Here is a 21,709-nt window from a genome sequence, read left to right on the forward strand (position 1 = left end):
CTAACACATCCTGCTGTGACTTCATCTCACAGCTCCCTCTCCAAAAAAGAAAGCAGTTGTGTCCATCTCCTAAGGCACAGAGACCAGGGACAGCCCAGCCCTGCTCCAATGTGAGCTGTGCTTTAAATTGTGGTCAATCCTCAGAGCGAGACATGGACAGAAAATTTAATTAATTTATCACAAGTTGGATCAGGAGGTCCAAGAAGAGCCAAGGACTCTCACAGCTATTAGGGAAATTTTTGCCAAGTATTCTCTCCAACTATTTATCCAATAGAGCTGTATCTCTTATTTCTTTCATATTTATTTTTTGGCGCAATCTTGAACCTACTTGGTGCTTTTGATCAGCTAATTCTACAATCTGTCTGAGGAACAATTTCTTCACTGAAAAGGTGGTCAGGCATTGGAACAGGCCAGCCAGGGAGTGGTGGAATCACCATCCTTGAAAGTGCTCAGTGTGTGGGACATAGTTTAGTGGTGGACTTGGCAGTGCTGGTTGGACTTGACCTCAGAGGACTTTTCCAACCTAAAGGATTCTGTAATTCTATAAATCCCACAGAGGAGAATAAAATATTGTTCTTGCAATATGGACCCTATAGGGATGTGACTTCATTTTCAGTCCAGTAACTGTTGCATCCTGGTGAGCATGGGAAGCAGACAATAAGAAAGACTTACCCTGGTTTTGTAATGTGCTTATTAATTTCAGAAAAACCACCGCAGGAACAAAGTTTATTAGTGAGTAGGAGGATGTTTCAGGAACAGAGCCCGACTGAAAATAATCGGCTCCCTTTAATTAATTACATACAGTTTTATTGCATAACTGATGGTTTTAAACCTTGGCCAATTAACTTGTCAAACACAGAAGTTAAATTCTATATTGGTTTCTTAAGAAAGATCTCTGCCAAAGTTTTAATTCAAGTTGCCTTATCCAAGAATGAGAAAACAGGGCCTTTTGAAACTAGAATTATTGGGTAGTTACCCAGATTTGAAAAAAATAAGAATGGGAAAGAGAAAGGCAAAATAAAAACAAGGACACAGAAGTCCAATATATTGCACAGGTCTATGACTTCCATTGTGGGGCAAATTGAAGTGGCAAGGTTACCTGGTCTTGACAATTTATTTTCTAAGACAAGATGAGGAGCTGTTGTCAATTTAGCATGCCTAAAAGAGAGGAAAAAAAAAAAAAGAAAAAAACCCCACCTTTTCAATGAAAAGTTCTTCAAAAGGACCTTATGATGCTGTGGTAGCTTTCACTAGTTGTGTGTGTCTTATCTCAGCAACTGGAGAATGTGGAATGATTTTATAATCACATATATTCATAAACATATTTATATTTGTCATATTTATATATTCATATGTTGAAATGAATATAATTTTTTGCATGTTAAGTTAATAAACATGTTCTTGGCATGATCTAAGACTGAGTATTCAACATATCTACCTCAGGTGAAAATATTTATTTTCCAGTTCCTTACACACAATGTCAGTTAATAACTTTTCTTTTTTCCAAAGCACTGAGCTGTTTCTCCAAAAATTCTAGGAAATGAATATGTTATTGTTATTTTCAACTAATTATTTTAACTAAGAATTATATTACACTCATGCTACATATCCTGAGAACCCCATGATGCATAGCGTCAACCACATGTGCTTTGAACTTTAGTAAAGTGATGACATCTATATCAAAGCTATGTTTTATAAATGAAGATTTTGCATGTTTTGTCTCAGTAATTATTTTGTGAAATGCAGCTTTTGCGTGTAGGAACCTCTTGGCCCGAGCTTTCAACACTTTAAATTCATTAAGCTAAAATGTTCTATTAAGTCATTGTCATGAGAGAACTATGGTTGAAACTGGGATGGATGGTTGTGCACTTCCTGCTGATTTTTGGTGTGCATGTCATAGAATCCTAGAACCCTGGAATGCTTGGGATTAGAAAGGACATTGAAGATCATCCCGTTCCACCCCCTGCCATGGGCAGGGACACCTTCCACCATCCAGGTTGCTCTAAGCCCTGTCCAGCCTGGCCTTGGACACTTCCAGGGATCCAGGGGCAGCCACAGCTTCTCTGGGCAACCTTGGCCAGGGCCTCACCACCCCAGTGGCTAAAGAACATCACCCAGAGACCACCTACACCAGAGCCGTGTCCAACCTGGCCTTGAATATTTCCAGGATTGAAGCAGCCACCACCTTTCTGGACAAACTGTTGCCAGTGTTTCACCACCCTCATTGTAAAAACTTCTCCCTTGTATCTAATCTAAGTTGACCACTTTCTACTTTAAAACCATCAATCCTTGTCCTATTGCAGCAGCACCTGCTAAAATTATCTGCCCCTACTTTTCTTAAAAGCTCACTTTAAGTACCAAAAGGCCAAAATAAGGTCTCCCCACAGCCTTCTCTCTTATACAAACATTTGGTAGCATACAGCCCTGAGCCATCTCCAGAGCAATTACATTTTGGGCCAAATGAGTCAAAATTGCTTGCTTCTTAGTGTGATCACGAAAGCTGTCAAACCAGACAAAGACTGTCAAAATTTAAAAGCACGAAGAGGAGAGCAAGGCAAGCTAAGGTCACAGAGGCAACATCTAACTGCTTGCCTGATTTAGTAATGCCACAGGAACACTAATAATTAACAGTTTGTAATTTTTCCCAGTGGTTCATAGGGTATTCACACTAGTTTGGAATCACACCATACCAGATGCCACATAGACATTTCTGTAGTTCCTGACACTGAAATGTCAAGAGTCATTACAAAGTAATGAGTGGAAGGAAAAATAAGGATTATCCTCATTTCACAGGATAATCAAGTGACTTCCTTACTGTGAGGGTGCTGAGGCCCTGGGACAGGTTGCCCAGAGAAGCTGTGACTGCCCCATCCCTGGAAGTGTCCAGGACCATGTTGGACAGGGCTTGGAACAGCCTGGGCTAGTGGAAGGTGTCCCTGCCCATGGCAGGGGGTGGAAAGACCTGATCTTAAAAATCCCTTCCAGCCCAAACCATTCTATGGTTCCATTCACTATCTGGGACCTCTCCTCAAAATTCAGTTGCTCAGACATCTTCAGCAGCACTGCTCTTGTGTGTGACAGTGACACAGCTCCTGGTTCAGAGATGCCTCCGGTCCTGCCAGCCGGGAACATGGATGGACAAGCGAGAGTCTGCTTGGAAGAGGCCATGTCAACATGGCCAAGGTGTGATGGTCCTCACAAGAACCTGTCTTTCAGTTATACTTTTACATCCCTGACATCAAAGAACAGGGCGATAATTCCCCTGCTTTTCTCGCAGCTCTTTTACAGCACTGATCCGGCATGGAAAAGTAAAAGATGCTTTATCTGAAACATCCATGAATGAAATCCTGTGTTTCTGATGAACCTGACTTCCTCAATTTCCTGTTTGCTGTACAGCTGTCTGCATTGGATGGGTCTCAGGGACATTTTTTTGGACATATTTGTGTACCTCAGTTGGAAGCCAGGTTCCTTGAGCTGGAACATAAGGGTCTATAATCTTTTTTAAAAAATTAAAAATCACAGTGAAAACAGAAAGAATGAAAAGAAAACAAACCAATAAAGAATCTATCCTGTCATAACATTTGAGGTTCTGGTATTTGCTGGCCTTGGAGTAGGTTCAAGATAAATGAAGGAAATGTGTATTTCATTAAATGCTAATATTTGGAAGATAGGAGGAAAAAATGATGAAATTATCCTAAGAACAGTTGTGAGGGCAGTGCCTGTGTGTGTATAAACACGAATGTTTGCATATACACAAACAGACCATCATGGTTCACTCTGAATCAGAGCAGGGCTACGTAGGAAGAATTACAGGGAAAGGAAAAAAGATACCTATTTTCCCAGGTCACTGCTCTTCATATTCATGACAAGGGATTTTGCACTTCTCATTCTCCATCTCTTTTCAGAACTGCAATGAAAACCTTCCACAGTGTTTTTTGGGTTTTTGTTTTTGTTTTTGTTTTGATTTTTTTTGGTGGTTTCAAAGTGAAACTTGATCTTATAAATAATTACTGAGTCACAAATAGGCACACACACAAAAAAAATCTCAATCCTACACAAGCTAAACTGTGCTAGGTGCTTTAATAATACAGCTGGTGAACCAACACCCAGCCAGCTTTTTCCAAGAGGATGCCATACTTGCTGCTGGTTAAACTTTGAGGTCTCTTCTCCGTTCCACCCAGAGGACTCTGTGTAATCCCTTGGCTCCTGCCCAACCCAGTCTGTAAAGTCAGAGCACAACACGTGTTTGCCTCCTGGGGACACAGCCTTGGGCAGCAACAAGGGTCACCGAGTGCCCAGAATTCTTTTGTTAATTAGCAGATGCAATGCAAGGGAACTACAATGTGGGATTTGAGGCTCGAAATACTCAGGAAAGCATTTGATATCTGTGGTTCAAACAATTTAGCTGAGCAGGAATTGAAATTTTCACAAGAGATAGACAAGGCTTAGATATTTCAAAGAACATGAGAAAATGAATCTAAGCAATTTATTTTCATAAATAGTTCTGTTCACATTTTTTCACAAGGACTCTGGATACAAAATAATTCACTGACCACTGAGTTGTTTCCCTGATAACCCTCAACCTCTACTGCAAGGCCATAGGCTCTAAAGTTTAGAGATTTGTTTTTAGCACACACCAAAAGAAAGCTTCATTTTGTTCATTGCAGCTGAACCATTTCTGAGCAAACTTTCAGACAAAATCTTTCCCCAGGCATAAATCTATCAGAGAAAAAGAAAGGCATCTAGTGTAGCAAATAACATTAAAGTATAGAGTATAAAATAAAACATAAAAGTAGAAGCAAGTCAAAAAAAGAGCAAGTAATATGATGGAATGTTACAGTATAGGCTGTCAAACTGTGATTGCATTAAATTAGTGGTACTCTTGGATCAAAGCCTTGATCCATGGAAACCTCCTTGCAGGTGGACAACACCTGCCAAAGAACTGATTAAATGCCTTGGTCTAGGTTTCAGGTAAGGCCAAACAGCAGCAAGAAGACAATTTGGTTACTGGTTGGGAAGTCTGTGGAGGTTTGGCTTTGGAAAAGACCTCTGAGATCAAGTGCAACTGTAAATGTAAATCCCTCTAAGCCGTGTCCCTCAGTGCCACATCAACCCATCTTTCAGTGCCACAGCAGAGGAGAATCAGGAGGTAAAGAACAACTCCACGCCAAGTGGAACCAGTGCTACATTACACAGCTGTGGCTGGATTCCCAGCCCTGAACCAGCATACAAAAGCTTTTTTCTTTAGTTGAAATACAAAACTGGAGTTTCTTTCCAGAGAACATTTCTTGGTAGCCAAAGGACTCCAAACGGACAACCCCCTTTGGGGGACAGAGACGTTCACTCATAGAGTTTTTCTTCACAGACCCAAACTTTTTTAAACCTATGGGAATCTATTACCTTGAGGAGTTATCACTCTATTACTTTTGTTTAAAATTGAAAATGTATTTAAAAGAACTGGGAGGGAAATAACATACATATTTATATGCACATACACTGCATGATTACATAAATCTCATGCTTGAAGAAACCTAACTTAAAAAAAAAGAGACAGAAAAAGAGGTATAAACACCAATAAATTGACCGTTAGCCAGATTTCCTGATACGTTCTGCAAAACTCAGGAATGTGATCCACTGGGTGCCAATCCAGTACATCTCTGTGGTGTTCATTCAAAAATGTGTCCCCCACAGGCTGCCCAACACCTTCTAAAATGGGTGAGAAAGCTGCTTTTCCATCCACAGGCCTTGATCAGTCCCACAAAGAGGAAAAGAGAGAGCTATCCCTTGGTGTTTGTGCCTGCTTCTCTTTCAAATGGAATTAATGGTGGTTTAATGGGGTATGAAAGGATGTTTTACTGGAAACAATGAGGAACAATTGTCTAGCTCACGTTTCATTTCACAGGTCATTATTGCATTAAGAAGTAAATCGACCAAGTCCGGTAAATAACAGTCTGTGTTTTGCCCAAAGCTTCAAACCAACAATCTTAGCAGTCACCAACTAATATCTTTGTCATTTTTAACCCTTGCAGGGATCTGCTTGGGGCTAAACAATTATAGCCTTCACACACCCCTAGCAGGTAAGCATTATTCATTTTATTTCTCATCCCTTCTTCCTGCAAACCCCACGAGGCTGGGTTTTTTTGTTTTGTTTTGTTTTGTTGCATTGTTGTTTTGTTTATTAGCCAACCTAGCCAACTGTGTGTCTGGTGGCCTTGAAAAACAACACATATTTTAGTGACTGCCACAGGCATCTTTAAACAGGCTGCTTCCTCTGCAAAATTAATTGTTGCAAAATGCGGTGCTTCCCCTGTAAACCTCTGCAAACTCCCACTCAGCAGTTTGGTTGGATTATAGATATGTCTCTAAGATCTAAAGGAAATAATATAGTTATGCTTGCAGGATGAAATACGCTTCTTTTTTTTTTTTAATTTCATAAACACAACCATCTTGCCTCCTTAAAGGTAACAGCCAGCAAGTCTGGAGAGCATATTCCATGTAGATGCTGTCCTTGGTTCCATCACTGCCTCACTGGAGAAGCTCACTTCTCCACTTCCTCTGTTTCTCCTGACACATTCTGGCTTGACTTTTAATATCAGCAGCTTCTGCAGCAGCTGCACCAAAGGCAGCATGGGCAGCAGACCAAGGGCAGTGACTCTGCCCCTCTGCCCCACTCAGGTGAGACCTCACCTGCAGAGTTGCTTCCAGCATGGATTTCCAGCACAGGAAGGGCATGGAGCTGTTGGAGCAAGACCAGAGGAGGCGCCAGGATGATCAGAGTGATAGAGTACCTCTGCTATGAGGAAAGGCTGAGGGAATTGGGATTGTTCAGCCTGGAGAACAGAGCTTTGGGACGAGCTAATTGTGGCCTTCCAGTACTTGTAGTGAGTCAACAAGAAAGACTAAGAATATTTACAAGAGCATAGACTGACAAGACAAGGGGGAATAGATTCAAATTGAAATACAGTAGGTTTAGATTGGATATTAGGAAGTAATTCTTCCTTGTGAGGGTAGGGAGGTCCTGGCACAGGTTGCCCAGAGAAACTGTGGCTGCTCCATCCCTGGAAGTGTTCAAGGCCAGGTCGAAGAATTCTTGGAGCAACCTTGGATAGCGGAAGGTATCCCTGCCCATGGCAGGGGGTGGAACAAGATGATCTTTAAGGTCCCTTCCAACCTAAAGTGTTCTGTGATTCTGTGATTTTTCCAGAAGATGCTGGAAAATTTCTAGGTGATGTATTGTAGGAATAAAACCCAATGACTAACTCAGATTTGTGTGCATCACCACAGCAGGAATGATAAATAAGAATGGAACAGTTCCTTGGGAGAATATGAAGGATGTCTGAGCTTTGAGGGGAGGTCCCAGATAAGGAATAGATTCATAGAATGGTTTGGGTTGGAAGGGACTTTCAAGGTCAGTTTGTTCCAACCACCTGCCATGGGCAGGGACACCTTTCCCTAACCCAGGTTGCTCCCAGCCTTATCCAGCCTGGCCTTGAACATTTCCAGGGATGGAGCAGCCACAGCTTCTCTGGGCAACCTGTGCCAGTTTTGGTTCCCTGGTGCTGCAAACTCCATTCACACCCTGGACACCATTTTCTATGGGACTCATCTCTACACTTAAATATTGCACATCATTTCAGGCTCACTGGCATTCCACAAGAACAGGCAGGTTAAATGACCAGGACCAAGCACATGGGTTGAGAGAGAATCCCTTTCCTCCCCAGTAGTCACTCTTTGTCTTCATCAGAAGCATTTAGAAAGTCCTAATTACCAAACCTTCCTCCTACAACATTCTGGCCTTTGGACCCATATATCGCTGTCAGACCTCAAAGATTCCTGCAGGCCATGAATATCCTTTCAGATTTTTAAAAAATGGGTGTTGAAAGGGCTATTTGAAGTTATTTGACCCATCCTCCACCTGCTCAGGACAAGATCAGTTCTATCTGATTGTCTAAGGATGTTACCACTAATGAGGACTCTGCAACTCACTCAGGCAAGCTATGCCCATGTTTCTCTGTCTTTATTCCAACATTTCCTCCCAACACATAAAATGATACTTCAGACCATTATTTCTGATTCCACAGACTTTGAGAGCAATTTATTTCTCTCCAATCCCCAGCAGTCTCATGTTTTTGAAGGCGGTTCCTAAACCTCTCTTCCAGTTTTTCTCAAGACCAAGCCACTCAGCTTTTCCAGCCATTTCTGATATCTCCTGATTTCCACATACCTAATAATTCTTTTGACCTTTAACTGTCAGGTTCTTAAATAAATCCATGAGAAATCCATGAGTGTTGGATCCATCAATTATTCAGGTTTCATGAAGCACCAATGCTTTATGAATCACAATTTAAGAAACATTACACTGAAAGACAAGCCTCATCGTGTCAATGATAAAGAAAATTTTGCTTGTGTTGCAGACAACATTTATATGCAGAAAGAGAGATAGGTAGGTTTGAAATCCATAATTAGAATCCTAAATTAAGGTGACATGGTGTTCTGGGGGTACTGAGCCCCCAGGGAAGCAAACAGGCTCTCTGAGATCTCACAAACTCTAAAAATGGTGACATTTTTTAAAATAGCTCCTTAAATACAGGAGTTGAGTTTGGAAAATTAGAAACCTGCTCTTTTATCCTCAGGGATTAAGGCTAAAAGGAGAAGCCAAGAATTTCTGATAGCAAGAGTAGGCACAAACTATTTGTTGGCACATCTTCAAAAAGGATTGCTATCCTAAGGGGCAAGGTTATCTCCCATTGTCAGGGACCTGAGTTCATAATCAGTTTTTCCAAAATTCATTTGGATAATCATTTCTAATAGATATGTACACATATTTTACATTTTATGCAGCTGAACACCAGTGCATGACTGTTTGAAAGAACCTGATGAATTTAGAAAAGAAGCAGAAAGGGTAGCACAAAAAGCTAAACTCCATTTACAGCAAAATGGTTGGGTTTGCCCAAGGTTTTTTTGGCTTCATCAGGAGAAAAGAATTTGATACCCCTGTTTGATGGGAACAAGGAAATAGGGTTTGATAGGCTTATACAATTTTACATATGCAGATATATAATCTCTGTGTGTATATGCATTGCTGTATGCTGATCACATGGAAAATGAACAATGCCATTCATCGCACACATCCTGGATTCAGAATTAAGGAAAAAGCAACCCTGAAAAGGGAAAATAGCTGTTTCTTAGAGTCTGAAATGCAGGTGACTGTGAGGGAAAACAATTTGTAGTATTTCAAAATGGACATGCGTCATGGCCACCTCAGCCCCAATGGGGATCTTGTTGCTACATCCCCAACTCTGCCCAGTTCCAATCTGATTTACCAAAAGAAATCATGTAGAGGAGTGGTTTTCACTGGCAGAGCTGTCCCCTAAGGAATTCTCATGGTGGCACCCAGATCATAGAACCACAGACTGGCTTGTGCTAGAGGACACCAAGAAGTTCATCTTGTTCCCCCCACCTGCCATGGGTGAGGACACCTTCCACTATCCCAGGTTGCACAACCCCTGCCCAAATTGGCCTTGGACACTTCCAGGGACGGGGAAGGCACAACCTCTCTGGGTAACTTGTGCCAGGGCCTCAGTACCTTCACAGAGAATTTCTTCCACACCCCTAATCTAAACCTAGCCTCTGTCACTTTAAAGCCATTCCTTCTTTCCCAACTGGTGGATTCTCTACCCACAGAATTGTCCCTCACTCTGCTGTACTGAAGTTGGCAGAGCTGATTCTTTAATTCAGTCTGTTCCACCATCTCACATCTTACCCCGTTGAGCGACCACATCGACATCAAAGATATAAAAATTACTTAATTTCCCTTTGGATTACTCTAAACTTTGTTCTCCATGAGCATTACAAAAATCCTCCCAATTTTATTCTCTGCTTTGGTCTCAACTTAATTAAAGTCTGCTGAAATCTTTACCAGAGATGTATTTTCAGGAAAATTAAGAATTACAAGCATTTTCTGATCATATTAGATTTGTTTTTTTATGAATGAATAGCTTGGTAAAAGCTCTTTTAATGTCCTCCATTGCTACTTCCAACCCATTTTGCATGGGCCATTTATTGCAGAAAAAGCAAATTTCTATTTGTGAATGGCAACAACAGAAAAGCTCCAGAGGAAAACAATGCTAATATTGCATTGTTTCATTCCTTGCAGATCTACCAAACCTGCATTTTCTTCTCAGACATCTTTAATTACTGACTACAGTTATGCATAGCTAGTGTGGCTAATCATATTCCTGCGAATATAAAATATTTATGGTTCAACATTTTCACCCAGCTTTAGCCCTAACTTATACTGCCCGCCTGCGTCTCAAAATTCTACGCTTTCCCAACTATTATTTGAGATTTTTATTCAATAATTAAAATTACCAGAAGAAAGAAAATTGTACAAAACTCTTCAACCCATAGCCCAACTTACTGAGGACTGTTTTTATCTGCATCTGACATTTTATCATATTTCTGATGAACTTTGCAAGCTTTCACATATTCATTTATGACTTTTAACTTCAATGTTACAATTTAAAGAGTTTTTGACAATAGCTTTTTATAAAATTGAGTGTTGAATGTCTGCATAACTTGCTTCAGAAAAGCATTTACATATTAAACATTTTCTTCTTTATGATTTAGAAAAGGTACTGATTACCTCTAGAGAGCAAGCAAGACTACCAAGCAATTTTACAGCTTTAGATTTGTCTAGATTGAAAATGACATAGGAAAATATAATCTCAATGATTTGCTGGTCAGATAAAAAGTTTAGTTGTTCACAACACACTGATCCTCTCACCAATAGATTAACATGAAAGTTAAGTCAATAAAAAAAAATCTCTTTTTTTTTTTTTTTTTTTTTAAGAATAATTGAAAAAAAAAAAAAAAAAAACAAAAAAAACCCTCACAACTATATATTTTTTTTTGGTTTCTTTCTAATTGTAGCCAGAATTTAAATGTTCAGTAATGTCCCAAAATATAGTCCAGGAATTTTTTTTTTTTAGTTAAAAGTGCTATGTAAAATGTACTTTGGGCTTATTCTAGTCAATGCAACCACAAAGTTCCACCTGCCTTAATAGGGTGGGGTATTTTTAAATACAGAGTCTGGCTGTCAGGGTTCTGGAAGAATAATTCCTAATTCAATGACTGACCTTGGGCCAGTCACAAATTCTCTCCTCTTCCTGGAAAACTAGTGTCACAATAAATGTGCATCCCACAGAGGTATTACAGACCTAAATTTCACTGATTCTTCTACTGTATCCAAAGAACTTACAAGGAGTTGCCAGGTTATAAACTAGAAAATAAATTCAATTATTCACACAAAATGCAAGGAGCATATGTTACAACAGAAAGGAAAAGTGCATGAATATACATCAGATAGCCCAGGGCTTCATCATCCCCCTGGGTTGATCACAGAGGACTGAAGGCAGGACACAAAGCTGGTGAAAAGGATGGAGAACCTCTCCTATGGGAAAAGGCTGAATGATTAGGAATGTTCTCACTGGAGGAGACAAGGTCCAGGAGAGAACCCTATCACAATATTCCAGTACTTACAGGGAAGCTACAAGGAGGATGAGGCTCTTTCTTCTCAAGGAGACATGTGGGGAAGACAATGGGCTACAGGTACTGCTTGCACCAGGAAAGGTCTCATCTCAATATAAGAAATAAGTTTTTTTCACATTGATGGCAGTCACTGGGTGTTGTAGCTGTCCCATCCCTTCAAGTGTCCAAGGTTGGATCAGACAGGTCTTGGAGCAAGCTGGGACGGTGGAAGGTGTCAGATGGCAGGGTGATGGAACAAGGTGATCTTGAAGGTCCCTTCCAAGCCAAACCATTCTGTGATTCTATGATTTATTGGAACAGCCTCCCCAGGGACATGGTGGAGTCTTCATCACATCCTCATTTTGAGGTTTTCAAAATGCGGTTGGACAGGGTGTCAGATAATGTTCCTCTCCCACAGAAGGGTGGACCAGATGAGCTTTTGAGTCCACTTCCAACCTGATCTGCTTTATGATTTTATGATTATTCAGTTCAAATTGCCTTAAATTATACCTAGAATGTATCTGTCAGCAGGAAGAAAACACAAGTCTGCAGGCTCAAGACTAAAACTTAAAAGACTTGGTTTCATCTCTCTGTTTCTGTGTATTACCCATGCAATGAGTCAATCTCTCTTTGCTCAGTGGAGGGGACATTAGTAAACTCTAGTGGAAGTTGTCCCTGCCCATGACAAGAGATGGAATCAGATGACCTTTGAGGTCCTTTCCAACCCAAACCATTCCAAAATTCTGTGACGACGCTGGAGAAAACAGAAGTGGGGACAGCTGGATCTTCCACCAGTTTCAGGTCCTCAGCTGCATTTCCACCAAGGGAAGGCAGTGAAATTCAATGGCTCTGGGAGTCATCCCAGATTACAGATGTGAGGAACTGTGATAACACAGTCCTATGAACACTGCAAAAAACCAGCAACTGGCTGATCCTACACAAGGATGGTTGTATCAGCTGCCCTTCATGGAGCTGGGGTTTTAACCTGGACAGAGGAATCAGCTGAATACACAAACTGCTCACTTATCCTTAATTCCCCAACACGACACTCCTGTTTATAGCTAATTCTGCTGTACAGCTTATGATTCTGGTATTTCCTGTATCATGGAACCATTTAGTGCTCCAGGCCTGGCCCCAAGCTCTTTTGCAAGAGGCTTGCTCTACACATGAGTTTTAGGAGAAAAACATTTTGTCATCCAAAAATGGCAGCTCAAAGAGATTTAAATAATTACAAATTCATGTTAAACTCATTAAATTGTTTTGGATAATTCAAAAAAATGGTACTTTGAAAGTTCCTCATAAATTATTTAGGGAGGAGGGTGTTGGAAAACACTTAATTTTAAACTTTTGCAACATTATATTTAAAAGACAAAAAAAAAAAAAGACTAAAAAGGACTCTCATATTAAAAAGTAATTATGCTTTGTTGGACTCAAACCCACTTTTGTTGTTACTCCTTTTTTCTTGCAGTAGAAATAATAATAGCAACAAAAATCTTGGATCTGTTCCCTCCTGTTTTGTTCTTTTTTTCTGAATTTCTGTGGTTTATCCAGAAAACTAAAACTTAATTTTGAAGTGAACAATTCTGCTTCTTCAGAGAGTCACAATAAAAAGCTTGGTCTATGAGCAAAGAGCAAACTCAGCGGGTAAAAGTTCAGGAAAACAAAGGGGGAAAAAAGTGGGTATAGAAATAATAAATTTCATAAATTCTATATCAATTACATCTTTAATAAAAGATATTATGTGAATGCATGAACATCAGTATAATTCTGAATGATTCCTTGTGCCCCAGTTATGGCTCTCACAATCTCTTCCCGGTGATATTCCTTATTCTGATAAAACATCTCCATGGCTTTTTTGTCCCTGAAGTCTACTGCCTGTTTTGGTTTGCTCCCCACAGAGTAATCAAAGTATCTGAAAATGGCAAGGGACAATAATTTCAATCTGATTGGCCAAACTGGAAGCTTGAAGTGAACATAATATTTATGTTTATCATAGGATCATACAATCACAAACTGGTTTGGGCTGCAAGGGATCTTAAAGATCATCCCATTCCAATGCCCCTTCCAAGCCATTCTATGATTTTATAATTCTGTGACAACACCAGCATCTTCACAGGCCTTGAAGCATTGTCCCACCAAAGGGGACTCTGTCCCTACAGAATCATCAAAGCTAGAAAACACCTCAAGGTCATCAAGTCTATGATGAATGAGTGAATGCCACCATGCCCACTAAACCACAAAGGGTCACATCTTGGTTTTCTTAATGATTCCAGGGATGGTGGCCTCACCCCTGTTCTGAGAAGTCTGTTTTAATGGCTGACAACCCTTTCTGGAAATATTTTTTTCATAATAGCCAACCTTATTTTTCCCTGGTGCAACTTGAAGATATTTCCCTCTGACCTGTCACTAATTTCCCAGGTGAAGAGGCCAATCCTTCTTTTCAGGGAGTTGTAGAGAGTCCCCCTGAGCCTTCTTTTCTCCAGATTATGTAACATCAGCTCCCACAGCTGCTCATGGGACTTATATTCCAGACCCTTCCTCAGCTCCTTTTCCTTCTGTGGACACACTCTAACCCCTCAATGTCTTTCTTGCAGTGAGGAGCTCAAAACTGAACATGGGACTTGAGGTTTGGCCTCATCAGTGCCCAGCACAGGGGGGATGATAATTTCTCTGGTCCTGCTGGCAGGAGATCAGTGGGAGCAGGAAAGTTGAACTTTTTCTCCAATTTTTCTATCCTGGGAGCCTGCATTGCACTGTGAAAAATACTCAGTGCTACAACTTTCCAGAAAGAGAAAGAGAAGGGAAGAAGACAACCACAAATTCACCTTATCATCAAGCTGTGCCTTTTCTAATGTCAACCTCAAGACAAAAGGAACCATAGGTCAGAATGAGAAATGCAGAGGAATTTAACACACATTTGTGAAGGGAAGGGGAAAAAAATCCCCATTCAGATTTGGGCAGCAAAAAGAAAACACAGCAATTTTGTCACAGCTTCAGAGGCAGGCAACATTTATCATATGCTGTTACCTTCATTTCACAAGAAGATAAGCCTGGAGTGAAGGTTGTACCTTCAGTGCACTTTAGATGGTGGGGATTTCTCTTGTACCTATGACTGTGTGCTAGGATGTGCTAAAAATTGTGGGAATCTGAATAAAATCCAGGTTTTGTATGCAAATATATTCATTAATATGCAGGTGTTAAGTGGTAATAGTACCAGAGCATTAGTGCTTGGATGTGATTCATAATTAGGGTGGAAAAGGTACAATAAAAATCAGTGTTTGCATCTAGACAACACATAAATCAACCCTGTAAGCAGCCAGCTAGAGCAGGATCCTTAGAGGAAAAGCCTTACACATTTTGTTTAAAGATTAAAGTTCTTTTTGTGTTTAATCAGTTTTAGAGTGTGAAGGAAAACAGGATTAATTACAGTCCCTCCCATCCGTCTCCCATACTGGCAGAGTTACAAACGATGCATCTCCACAGCAAAATGGCCACCATCAGCAGCAGGCACAGGGAATTCTAATTGTAATTAAAGAGTTTATTTGGAATCAGAGAGCTGAGTTTTAATCAGGATGAGAATGGAGCCTTGCTGTGGGAGCCTTCAGAAAGTGGTTACTGAGCAGAATGGGGGTCATCAAACTTCTGGAGTGGGATTTCAGCTTGATTATCTCCTCAGTGGGATGTGGATGAAAATCCTTGCGAGGCCAGTTATTGGTATTATTTTGCAGTTTTATGATATTTTTATGGCATGTACCCCTCAATGCTCTTAGAGGACTTTGCAAGGGGCAGGTAGAACCAACAATCATGGAATGGTTTGGGTTGGAAGGGTCCTTAAAAATCATCTTGTTCCACCCCCTGCCATGGGCAGGGACACCTTCCACTATCCCAGGCTGCTCCAAGCCCTGTCCAACCCGACCTTAGACACTTCCAGCGATGGGGCAGCCACAGCTTCTCTGTGAAATCTGTGCCAGGGCCTCAGCACCCTCACAGGGAAGAATTTCTTTCTACCATCCAATCTAGCGAGTCAGACCCTAAAGGGGTTAAGGATGAAATGACACTGCAATGTGGGTTCTCTGCTTGTTTTTTCTACCTCTTTCCAGGTCAGGATTGAAGGCATTTGAGATGGTATTTCATGCTCAGGTGTTTATTATTTCTTAGCAATGTTGCAGCCTCACAGCCATGAGTTCCGCAGTCTTTCATTAGCATGGCACAGAATGGCCAACTATCTCTTGTTACAAGGTCTTTTAAGACTAAACTATCCAATTCAGAAAGGACACCTAGATTATTTTCCCTTTTAACCCAATAACTGATCCCTCAAAACCCGCAATCCGGACTTTTCAGTGCAATTACAAAACATCACCCAAACCCATGAAGAAGAAGGAAGAAGAAGGTGAAGAAGAACAACCTGCCTCGGCCCTAAAACTTTCATCTTGCTTCATATTTATTTCTATATTCTAAAACCCCAAACTCTAAGTTTTCTACCCTGTGATATTACACACTTCTAACCAACTACACACCCATAATCCCAGTGCTATTAATCAATTTTGGAAGTCTTCTCCACAGCCTCAGGTCAAATGCAGTGCTCTCTTGCGAGTCTGTGCCTTTCAGCATAGAAAGTTTAAAATTCTAGCATCCAGCATTCCAACACTGCAAGAAGGCAGAGTGGCACTGGTGGGCACAGAGCTGCACACTGAGTCACCCCAGAATTCTACAGCACAATTCACTACATCCTGCCTGGAAAGGAATCACACAGATTCGGAACACCATGACTTCAACCTCAGTTGCAGATCTCAGTGGAAGTCACATCCCATGGCTCAAATTTCTGCATGACTCTGCAAACATTCCCATCAGCACAGGCACTTACCAGCTTCTGAGTAGAACTGTGTCCATTCAAATTCTGACTTGGGGAAAACAGAGACAGGTGGCTCCAGATGCAGGACACTTCCATCCAAATCCTTGAATAGGGCTTTCCTTGAGCCTTTGCATCTCTTTTCGGGGAGCATGGTGTCTTTAGAGGTTTGTACACTGGTAAGTAGGAAAGATAACATTATTATTAGTGCCTTGGAACAGCCAGAAAAGCCCATAAATTTCTATGTAAGCCATTAACTACTGGCTGCCACAGAGGAAGGTACCTGTAACAGGACAGGTGTGTGGAGAGGAACTCATCTCACTGAGACAAATATAAGAGTTGAGATGAATAATTTCCTAAACAAGGGCCTATATTGACTATAAAAGGAGGTCAGTGTCTTTAAATAACATGCCTAATTTTTGGAACACTAACATGTAGTGAGCTGAATTGCTTTAAATTGCAGATTGACTAAAGGTTCAACACAGCTTAGAGGAACTGGTGAACTGAGCATCTCACACCCATGGCAGAATTCAATAAGATAAAAAGACTCGAACTCCAGCGAAGTCCATGGAGACATTTTCAGATTGCTACATGGATTCACATTAAACCTGGAAGAAAATGCAGAATTTTTTGGTCTCAGGCTGAGAAAACCTGATTGTTGGTACCCTGAATGGGGTGAACAGGTATAGGCAGAGATTTGCAGTAAGGGCAGAGGAACAAAAAGGCCAATTCCCCCAGTCAACCAAGCTCAAAAGAGGCAGAGAACAAAGACTCCTCTGATCCTGACAGTTCAGTTCTTGACCATCTCTCAGCAGATCCAGCATTTCTGCTGGTTAGGTCTACCAGTAGGACAAGCAAAGTTCTTAATGGATTTGCTATATTCTCTGATGTTTCTATTTCCTTTCTTGCTCCAAGGCAATGCTTATCTTCTCCTTGACAGGACATATCCATCAAGATATCCCTTCAGGATGCTGAAGCAGAACAATGCAGCCACATCCTGTATCAAGCTCAGCAGCTGCAAAGGTGGATTAAATAAATGCATGCAGATATTGCATGAGGAGCACTGGGAGACGTAACCACCCTCAGAGGCTTGGCAGCCTCACAAGGAAGCATCCAGTAATCCATGTGCATTCCTCACATTTGAAAACCACCAGCTCCTGCAGTGGACCGGGTATTCAGCAGCTCACTACCCGCAGATTATTGTGGGATGGATACAAGAGTGAAACATAATGGGAGCTGACAAGCTGGACAGGGCTCAGAAATCTACACACAAACTAATGCCCAGAGCAAAAAGCAAAAATATAGAATAAAATAAGAAATTCTGGCAGAAGGCTGGAGGGGCTCTAAACACAGCATTGTGGGACACCTCCAATTATTTTTGACTGGCAAGTGGAATCCATGCTGGAATCTTTTTTTTGCTACTTCAAGGCTTTCCTGACATAGCCTCTGCATCATGTTCAGTGACTGCAATAAATAAATAGGCATGTGGTTTCCATTGGATGTGGTATGTCTAAACCACTGCAACCAGCAGTGACTTAAGGTTACAGATGAAGTTCTCCCCTCCCTCCTCAACACTCACAGATGATATTCTCCCTGGGCAGGAGCAGTTCTGGCAATCATTTGACATCTCACAGCCTGCCTGGTACTGATCAACATTTCTGATGTGATCTCGCAGGCACAAATCAAGCCACGCTTCCCCGACCAAAAGGACATTCCCTGTCTCAGGGTTTTTTTCCTGGAGGTCCTGACATTTTCTGAAGCCTGAGGCGGAGAAGTCAGAGATGCTCAGGATAGGGGTTTAAGAAATGGGATATGTAAAGCTTGTTTTGCTACACAAATGTCGGGAAAAGAAGAAATCCAAGAGGATTCATCCATAGATGCACCTTGATGGAATTCAAAACTCAAATTATATGTTTGTTTGATGTCAGAGCTTGTTCATTTTTGTCAGACAGGAGCAGTACAAAAGCAGATGTGAGGGGAGGATAGTTCCAAAGCTGTAGGTGTTTGGGTTTTTGGTGGGTTTTTTTTGTGGTTTTTTTTTTTTTTTTTTTTTTGGTTTTTTTGTTTGTTTGGTTTTGGTTTTGGTTTTTTTTTTTGGAAAAAAGATAGTTCAGAATGAAGCATTTTACCTCGTTGGATGAAAGTAGAACTTGTCCTTCTCACTGACATGTAACATCCTTGATGTCTCTGCTGTGATAAGAGGCACGACGCCTAAATGATCAGCATTTGACATGATGCATACATCCCTGTCTTCACTGTAGCAGCTCTGTGTAAAACCAGTAAAGGTGACTTCTGCCAAGGATTAAGAGAAGATCAAGCAAGGAAAAGTGGTTAAAAGAGTGTCATAACTAGAGACAAGAAAGTTGTTTTTTCATGTGATGTTTTCCATGTTAAAATGTCCCCCATATATATCTGTGCAAATTATTTTTAAATCAGACTAACAGCATTGTTCATAGGTCTTCATGTGGCTTTAGAATACTCTGTAGATAAATTATATCCTCAGTTGATACAAACCAAGTCATGCCATAGGAAATGAAATCAAATAAATAGTCATTGAAAGAGAAAACAAAAAGTAAGAGTATTTAATACATTTTCATTTCAATAAGTAAGAACCAGTTAAATAACAACCTGCCTTGGATGTTTTTTTCTACTTGTCAGAGATTAATATAAGACAAGCAGGATGTGATGACACATACTTGGCTCTGGCACTCAACTCTTGTGCAGCTCCAAAATCCATATTGTGCCATGAACTTTTTGTGAGATTCTGCACAAGTCTATGTGTCTTTCTCTACCTCTCTTACTCCTCAGCAAAAAGGGGATAATGAATTTTATTGCAAAAGTAAGTAGCAGTGAGGAATAAAGACATGAAAAGCAGTGAGGTATTTAGATCCCACCATTGCAACCAGCTATCAGGGTTCTGCTATATGCAAATATTGCTCTGGGGACTGAAAAATTCATTTGAAACAAAGATCCAGGATACATAACAGATTTCTATTCCTCTTGTGCAGTCTCTTATACCAATAAAGGTCATAACTGCTCCTGTGAGTTGTAGTTCTTATGTTCTGTGACAATTCTATCCAAAGTGTGATATTCACTTCTCAGATTTGGTATCTTTATTTAGGTGGAGGTAACTGTGGGTTATCAACTGGAAAAGTAACACAGAAGGAAGTGTGTGAGGTATGTGTGACGTAGAACCTGTACGTTATCATGGGACATAATTATCATCGAATCATAGAATCCAAGAATGGTTTGGGTTGGAAGGGACCTTAAATATCATCTCATTCTAACCCTCTGCTACGGGCAGGGGCATCTTCCACTATCCCAGGCTGCTTCAAGCCCCATCCAACCCGACCCTGAATACCTCCAGGAATGGGGCACCCACAGCTTCTAGGGGCAACAAATATCCTGCAGTAGATTCAGGAAGTGAAAAATATCAAATAATATTTTTTTCTTAATTAAACTGTATCAAGTTGTAGAAGAATTCTGTTATTAATTTCACCGAGGCTCTGATTTCTCCAACAGTCCATTTGTGGGAGGCTAAAACTTCAACTGGAAAAAATGAAGTGAGTGAAGAAAAGCAGTGACAGAACAGTCTGGTCAGTGGAGGCAGAAGACCAACCTTTCAGCTTCATGATTCCCAGGGCTTTTGGACAATGCCCAAAAGTTTTGTGCCAGGGATGCTCTGGCCTTTGGCTGGGAACGGTGCTAAACGTGGGCCATAAAATCCCGACACGGCCTCTTAGAGGGTAGCGTGGGGGTCGGTCCTGGGCTGTTGGATCAGCTGAGTGAGGCTTGATCCTGTCTCGAAGGCAGTCAAAAGTCGAGCTTGTTGCGACAATGACAGAGTTTTTAAGTTCTATGAATTTTTTCCCCGTGTAGCATTGCTCGGAGTAGGCACAGTGCACCACTGCCAGGAGTCCCACGGTGTTGTCCACCAGCACCACGTTCTCCACAATAATGCTGCCTCCAAGGTGGAGCATGACACCATAGTCATAATTCTTATAGGACAGAAAACCTGTGATTCTAGTGCAGGTCTGAAATCCATCTTCCTGGTACAGGTGAACGCCGTGGAGGCTTGAATGGGCCACATTTCCACTGCAATATTCTCCAGCCAGTGAACACTCCTGGCCCCTGATATGGAAGCCAATCCTCTCGGATCCTGCCACAGCATTGCCATGAAGGGAGACACCAGTGGCCAGGTTCACCTTGATGCCAGCAACCCAGTTTAATGAACCTGCTGGCTGCCTGCTCAGAATAACAAGGCTCCTGATGAGGGAGTGATTTTTCCCTTCCAAATCAATGCCAGGTCCAGTGGTGTTGAACACCACGTTATCGTGCAACAAGATCCCACTGCTCTCGACTGCTTTAATGCCAGCTCCGCAGCTGCCACTAATGCTGGATGACACCACTGAGGACCCCTGGGATACATTCCTGAATTCAATGGCAGAAAGCTGAGGAGGCCCAAAATTCAAAAATTGAACATTTAAGAGTTGAAGAGCACCTGCAATGAGATAAATGGAATGAAATAAAAGCTGATTATATAAGAACCTGTAAGGACAACCATGTTAACAACAGTCAGACATATAACAGTAGGAAATTTGTCAGTGTGTTGTAGTGATGGGTATTTGTTAATAAATATATACAAAGTCGTAGTAAAACCTTACAAAACACAGAGCAGCCCCTCCTAAAATATCTTCCCTATTTATGAATTTTTAGTGGTGCTCATGTTTCATACTTGCTGACAGTAAGTTTGTTCTGACTTTCATAGCACATGTGAATGGATACACATGTTGCTGCACCTCTTTCTTGGGCAAAACCGGTGTGCTTGATGAGGACAGGTGAATCTCAGCTACCTTCAAACTCCATCCCACTGGAGTCTGTGAAGTGTCCCACCAGCATCCTCCCAGCACAAGCCACATCTGACTGGATCTGCACGTTCCGTGTGAGGAGCCCAACCTCCGCGGCCAAAGGGATGCTTCTGCCGTCTTCTGTGTCATGGGGATGCCCTGGGGAGTTTCAAGAAAGCAAATGTGATAAGTGTCTATCATACCTATTAGCCTACTTTGAGGGACATAAATCCTGACAGCTCCTCTGCAGAATCTGCACTGACATTCAGGTGTGTTTCACCCCCAGCACAATCTGCGTGCATCGACACAAAACCAGAAAGGCCACCTGCCCATCAAATATTCACTGTGCGCTTATATTTTACCAGGATATCTCGTTTTTAGAACAAGAAGGTGCTAAACCTTTCCCCTGCGGTGTGCAGGTGCCAAGGCAATGAACAGGTTCACACTTCATTTTTTCCAAGCTCTGCGGGCTGGAGTTACTCTT

The 21,709-nt window shown here is 41.3% G+C and overlaps 1 protein-coding gene across 1 annotated transcript in view; it reads right to left on the minus strand.

Annotated features, from left to right (window-relative positions):
• Nucleotides 1-21,709, minus strand: part of PKHD1 (PKHD1 ciliary IPT domain containing fibrocystin/polyductin) — a 238,092-nt gene that overhangs the window by 51,393 nt on the left and 164,990 nt on the right. The window contains exons 55-58 of the mRNA XM_053938363.1: nucleotides 21,232-21,384; nucleotides 19,998-20,879; nucleotides 18,508-18,670; nucleotides 16,394-16,554 (exon numbers count right to left, since the gene is read on the minus strand). Of these exons, the coding sequence (XP_053794338.1) occupies nucleotides 16,394-16,554; nucleotides 18,508-18,670; nucleotides 19,998-20,879; nucleotides 21,232-21,384 (1,359 nt within the window). The remainder of the gene's footprint in view (nucleotides 1-16,393; nucleotides 16,555-18,507; nucleotides 18,671-19,997; nucleotides 20,880-21,231; nucleotides 21,385-21,709) is intronic.

Source organism: Vidua chalybeata, chromosome 3 (assembly GCF_026979565.1).
Source record: "Vidua chalybeata isolate OUT-0048 chromosome 3, bVidCha1 merged haplotype, whole genome shotgun sequence".
NCBI classification, from domain to species: domain Eukaryota; kingdom Metazoa; phylum Chordata; class Aves; order Passeriformes; family Viduidae; genus Vidua; species Vidua chalybeata.